Genomic DNA, 6,453 nt, shown 5'->3' with positions numbered 1-6,453 from the left:
TGCTTCTTTCAGTAATGCTAACCGGTTCGCTGATCTCATAAAATTCCGTGAGACGGTTCTGTAGAACCGGCTGAATCCCACTACTGACTATATCTAAAAAAGAATTAACTTTTCTGGATCTATTTTCATTTATTGCACCGATTGAGCTGTATATATATCTTCAGTATACACGCAAAATGAAGGGGAACAGGAGTAACACGTTAATGATGCAAAACTTCTGTGAGCAAGTTTTCTGCTTCTGGTTGGGGCCCAGAATTAGATAATTATGATTTAGTAAGAACCGGACAGAAATGACTACTAAACACACCCATCTTTAATTGTTTCGATTAATTTGAAGCCACATTTGTCTTGCGTAAATTATACCGGTACTTTATACTCAGAGTGAGGAGTTTAGTAAAAGTATGAGTGCGGTATGTATGGTACCAGTAGTCGGACAAGACGCCTAGTCAAGAAATAAGATTAATATGTCTTTTCGAATTTCTCCTTCAAGAGATAAATAACATTCCATTCCATATTTATAATTTGTTCCCAAGTCGGTTTTAAAAACTATACTCTGTTCACTTCCGGCATGGGCACTCGTGCTTCAGCTCCCTTGCGCTAACAGCTGTAGTTCGTCACATTTTCAAGATTTGCTTCAGATTAGTATTTTTGATGGCCAGAGATTTGAGTTTTTCCGTGTTCAGGCTGTAAGTTTTGACTTGGACTGTTGTAGGCTAAATAATGGCTGCTAACGGGAGTATAAGTGATTTTGAAAATTGGTTGTGCAAGAAACTAACGGAGTTGGAAATTGACGCTGATGTTTATGGATCTTATATCACTGGTATTTTGGAGGAAGAAGATGAATCTGAAAATAAAAAAGAGGCACTGGAAGGAATTTTAGGATCTTTATTAGTAAGTTACTTGTTCCCAATTCTGGTATTACCTATTTCCTAATTCTGGAATTAGTTTTTCCACATTCATCTTGCTCAGGTCTGCAGGGTGTCATCTGTCACAGCATAGCCTACAACCCCAAAAACTTTAAAATTGATTTTTTTATTATTTCTAGGCTAATTGTATGGTCGGATGTGCCTTACTATTTTCCGAAATTTTGTACAGCTGTACTGTATTACCGGTACAGTATTATGCAATTATTCATGTAATAAATGTTGAAACTTAGCCTATATTTGTATGTTCTTTGGTGCTTCTCTTACTGTCTTAAGACAGTAAGTGAATCAATCATTTTATTACAAAAGCAAAACTGAAAAATCTGGCACTGGCCCCAAATTTTTATTCCAATCTCCCATAATTTTATGAACTTTTTGTTTCTTTGCATTAGGCTTTGGCATTTTTACCGATTCTTATTGCTTCATTGATACAAGTAACTGGCAACATGGGTATCTATTTGCAAAATTTAAGTGTTATTATATTGCCAGTTTTTAGCACTATGGTTTGTTTATGACACTTCTGCAGTAATGCAACCCTTATGTCAAATATAATTTCTTTTATGCCGATGAGAAATATTGTCGCCTTTCTTTATCATATCGATGCTCTGGCTATCTTAATCTAGTATACCTTTTTCAGGAAGATCCAGAAGGATTATGTGAAGAAGTGTTAGAAAAATGGAAACCATTTACTGAGAAGAATGAAACAAAGGCAGGTTGGTTAGTCAAGTTAATACACATTTCAGACATTTAGTCAAGTTAGCGACTTATTTCAAAATCTAATCAGCATTTGCACTTTTCATTAGTTTAGTGGTTGTGACTGAAGTTGAATCTACATTCCAAGTATTGAATTTATTCTGAGTTGGGTCAAAAACACATATAATAGTCAATTCATATTCAATGAATTTGTAAATAAAAGAATAAGAAATTTGTGTTATATTGTTCAGTACTCAGAAATTGAATGATAGCTGTTTTAAAAACACGTTTTGATCTATTCTGCATTGCCATATTCATTGTAATCAAAATGTTCAAGAAAATGAACAATTTAGGATACATTCGGTATCATTATATCATAATAGTCAATTAGGAGATTTTCACCCTCCCTCCCTGCTTCTATAGCCAACATACACATCTGATATATTTTTGCATAAAACAACAATACACTATTATAACGATGCTTTCCATAAAAAATTAGCTCTTATATTTTAACTTCTTGTAGATAAGATTTATCAAACAATTACTGGTGAAATTAACGATATTTTTGTCCAGATTATTATCAATGATATTTATAAAAAATGATATCAAGTTTGTTTTTTATTTCAGAAACAAAATCAACAATAGAAGACATTCTAGCAGCTCATTCTGCGAAAGTAACGAACGTACAAGCAACAGAGAAACTAACGAATAATAACAGTTCAGCAGGAGATTCGGCAATGAAAAGAGCATTGCTTGAAAAATATGCTGAGGTTTATGAAGAAGTCGATGAAGATGAACAATATCCTTTTCATACTTGTTTGATCACATATCAGTTGGTGTTATGTGAGACTGTCTAACTATCTTTCTGTCATCTATGCCCTTGCGTTAGTACAGAGATTTCCAAAGCGGGATGATCTTAGTTTTTATTTTAAATCTTGTGTATATGAAACAGTAAATTCATTTTGATTTTTTATGACATTTACATTCTGTAAAGTAGTGTTAAGATCATAAAATTTTTCTTTGTGTGGGTGCGACGTGAGTTTTTTTTCTGATAATTTGGCGACCACAGGAAAATTGTTCGCGAACCGCTGATATAACAAGAATAAACATGGCTACTCTATGTGATTCAAGAGATTTGATGTGTTAATGTGGAGTGAGACTCTTGATGTGGAGTGAGTCTTAGTGGAAGAAAGAAAGCAATTGAAACTATCAATTGTTTATTTCTGTTGGTTTATGTTATGAGGTTAGGTGGCAGTCACTTGCCATTGATCTGTTATATATGTATATTATTTTTCCTTAATATTACTTTTGCATCTGTACAGAAATGAAGAAACAGCCATCAAAGCCTTATGGTAATTCTGTCGTTTCAATTACTTAGTGTGTCTTTTTTGTCTTTAGGCACTATCACTAGGAAAATTCAGTACATTCAGAAAATTCAGGAAAATTCAGTACATTTCCTTTCTCCATGCAGGGAATTAAAACAGCATTTTAATGATAAATACAAATGGGATTGGCAATAAAAAAAAAGAAAATAACTAGAGCTGCGTGCAGCTTTAACAGGCTTCCCGCGTAAAAAAAAAAAATTTGCATTTTATTGCTAGCTGAGAACTTCTGCACATTTGAGGTGAATTTCAAGTTTGTAGGACCAATTTGAAAAAATAATAATAATAATAATAAATAAATAATAATAATAATAAAACACAGGAATACAATAGGTTCCCTGCTGACAAGCAGCGGGAAGCCTAATTAAACATGCAAAAATTCAATATAAAGAATTGGGCGCTCCAGACGTGTGTGTACCATTATGGAGGTAGCTAATTTTGTTCGGCTGTTTCACATTGGAAGGACTGAAATCTATGGTCAGTGGGTATATTAACTTGGATAACACAGACAGTCCCCTAACTCGTAATGGAACTAAAATAATGAAAGTCTGAATAAAATTATGGCTCAACCTTAACCTGGTTCGCACACTACAGTAGTACCAAAAATTGAGCTTATCTAACTGGGCTAGCCTTCAAAGAAATTGAGATGCAATTAATAGGGGAGGGGTACTACCATGAACAGTACATGCTCTGACGCGAGTACAATTTCGCATCTTGTAATAGTATCTTGTGACTTTAAATTGCAGCACTTTTTCAATTTACAGCGCCAACTTTAGGATTATTTCAAAATGTAAATGTGAAAACAGTAAGTGATGCAGAGAAACAGAAAAGAGAGAAACAAAAAGAAGAGAATCAAAAGAAAAAAGAGAAAGACAAGGTTTGTGACATAAATAAAATTATTATATCATCTATGAGTGAAGTTTTATGAAACCTTCATAATAAGAATCCTTTTAGGAATTTATATGTCAGAAGCTATTGCTTTCAACCTTGCCATGTAGTTGTGAGAACTGTAATTTGCAGCATTAACGTAGTTATTTCCGGAGACTACGTTTGCGCGAAAGTTCTCTCAAAAATAATACATTCTTTCCAAACTACATTCTTCCTAACCTAAATTTTCATGATCTTCACATAAGAATGTTATTATGATACCTCAGTCACTGCTAAATGCATAACTGCCAACCATGAGGATTTTCTGTTCTAATTGAACAAATATCAAATTGAACCTGGAACATCTCTATTTTTTTTAGACTTGACTTGATATTATTTTCAAATTTTTCTAACATATTTTTACTATAGCTAGCAATTAACAACAGCTAACAATCGAGTGTTGGATAACTTAGCCAGCAAGTTTCAGATGCATGGACTAATTATATATGTTATGACATCCTTTTTTCTGTTTTCAGCTCGACAGACAGAAACAAATGATGAAAAAAGAAGAACGCAAAGAAAAAGAAAAGAAACGAACTCAAAAACAAGAAAGGAAAGCCAGATAGCACTAAATGCTGCAATCAACAATTTATATATATATATATTTTTAATTTAGGCATTTTCCAAATTATAGTGGCTTGGTCGGTACTTGGGAGATTTATTTATTTTTTGTTTATTGGGTAAAATGTTACCTGGTGGGGTATTAGTACTCCCGTATGTGTGCCAGGTTAGGGTTAGGCCATAATTTTATTCGGGGACTGTCTGTGTCAGCCCCGTGAATATACCCCCTGTCCATAGGTTTCAGTCCCTTTACACAACTTGATGTAAAGTAGGCAAACAAAATTAGTTACCTCCCTATTGGTACACATACTTCCGGAGCGCCCATTTGTGTATTATCGTAATCTTTTATTCGACTGTCAGTACAACAAAATATATCTGAGACTAATACCTGTCTGTTACATTATCTTGTGGCGAATTGTTATGACATTCGTACTTTTCTCTTGCATCTTTGTTGCCATGGTTTTAGGAAATAAATTTTTATGCAAATTGTAAAAATTTAGGTCCGATTTAATAAGAGCTATTCTCTTTGCAGTAACACATCTTGAATCTAAAATTGAGTGACATTGCTATTGGTTGTCTCACAGACCAAATTCAAAAATGGTATCAATGAACTATATTCCCATTACACATTAAATCAATGACATTAATAAAAGTATGAAAACCATCTTATTTTAGCGAAAAAGGAAATTGTTCGATTTGAAATTTTATTTTTTTCCTCCTTATTTAACCTAACTGAAGGGGTTTCGTCTTTTAAAAAATATTTACAGATTGTTAGGCTCACTTTGAATCCGTTTTTGAAATCTTAAAAATCGACCATGCGCATTACGAGTAGGTGCGCCTTATGCATGGATAAGATAGTGCTTTTGGCTTTTCTGCCTGGTAAATTCAAAAATCGTTGCGTTTTATAGCCCGATGCGCCTTATTATGTATGAATAAAAACCCAATCTAGGCAATTAATTGACAGTTCTCTTAATATGGTGATGGGTGCTCCCGAAGTATTCGTACCAAGATGGCGCACAACCTGAAAATAGTATGTGTACCAGGTTAGGGTTCAGGTTGTGCGTCATCTTGGTACAAATACTTACGGTCCATAAAATAGGGTAATTGGCTACTTGTTTATGGTGTCCCTGCTAAATAAAAAATTCTAAATGCCGATTTAGCCACTGTTACTATAGTCAAAACTTCATATCGTATCTGTGTTTAAATCAAATCATAATTTTAATGAATTTATGATTGTTATCAAACTTGATTTTTTTTCTAGTCAAGTACGTTTTACAGTTGTAATTTGTGGAACTCGCAAATACTATATTCTCTCTGTGATGTCTCTTTTCTTGTTGATGTAAATATGTAAAATTGATAACTCCTCATACCCAAGCGTTATATACCGCAAATTTTACCAACAGTTCGAATTCCTTTGTGTCAAGACTGTGGAAACTGTATGTTTGCATAAATAAGCCTATTTAGTAATCACTCGCTGTCTTGTTGGTTGTTAATATACCTGATGTTGTCTTCTTCTCTGTATTTTATGTCGCAAATGCCAAATATATTGAACACTTGATTCCTGATCATTTTCTAAATTAACGAATTTTTGCGAAATTGTTCCTGTACCGAACACGGCTTTGTCATGCAGCACATTAAAATCAGCCACGTGGTTCGCAGTAACCCAGTGGTTCTCTCTGGTGGACGATGATTGAAAAGGTAGGTACGGACTGAAATAAATTAAAGAGGTATTTCAACACATATTGTCAGCCTATTGTCTCGCGGTGGTGATACATCACGCGCGAAAAGAAGCTGGCAAGATGATTTAATCGTATGAACATTGCCCGGTTATCAATCCTCGTATATTGATGATGGTCGGCCAATTTTATCACTCCACTCCAGATGAGGAGTTGAGGCTGGTGAATGAGGGCATAAACGACCGGTCGTAACGTAAATTGACCAGAGTCCGTAAAGTGACCATCCTCGTT

At 34.2% G+C, this 6,453-nt stretch overlaps 1 protein-coding gene across 1 annotated transcript; it reads left to right on the top strand.

Annotated features, from left to right (window-relative positions):
- The first annotated feature begins 578 nt into the window (after window positions 1–578).
- On the top strand, window positions 579–6,044 carry LOC120342292 (coiled-coil domain-containing protein 43-like). Its single transcript, XM_078110693.1, has 6 exons — window positions 579–891; window positions 1,561–1,636; window positions 2,244–2,416; window positions 2,938–2,968; window positions 3,763–3,875; window positions 4,402–6,044. The coding sequence occupies exons 1-6, from the start codon at window positions 721–723 to the stop codon at window positions 4,489–4,491; spliced, it is 654 nt and encodes a 217-aa protein (XP_077966819.1). The 5' UTR covers window positions 579–720; the 3' UTR covers window positions 4,492–6,044.
- Window positions 6,045–6,453: the final 409 nt, after the last annotated feature.

This window comes from Styela clava, chromosome 3 (genome assembly GCF_964204865.1).
Source record: "Styela clava chromosome 3, kaStyClav1.hap1.2, whole genome shotgun sequence".
In the NCBI taxonomy this organism is placed as follows: domain Eukaryota; kingdom Metazoa; phylum Chordata; class Ascidiacea; order Stolidobranchia; family Styelidae; genus Styela; species Styela clava.
This window is presented reverse-complemented; position numbering and strand designations above follow the sequence as displayed.

Bases quoted from the DNA above. Each gene is read 5' to 3' on its own strand.
- LOC120342292 (XM_078110693.1), top strand. From the start codon at position 721: ATGGCTGCTAACGGGAGTATAAGTGATTTTGAAAATTGGTTGTGCAAG. The intron at 892-1,560 runs GTAAGTTACTTG...TACCTTTTTCAG, and splicing joins GAATTTTAGGATCTTTATTA to GAAGATCCAGAAGGATTATG. The intron at 3,876-4,401 runs GTTTGTGACATA...TTCTGTTTTCAG, and splicing joins AGAAAAAAGAGAAAGACAAG to CTCGACAGACAGAAACAAAT.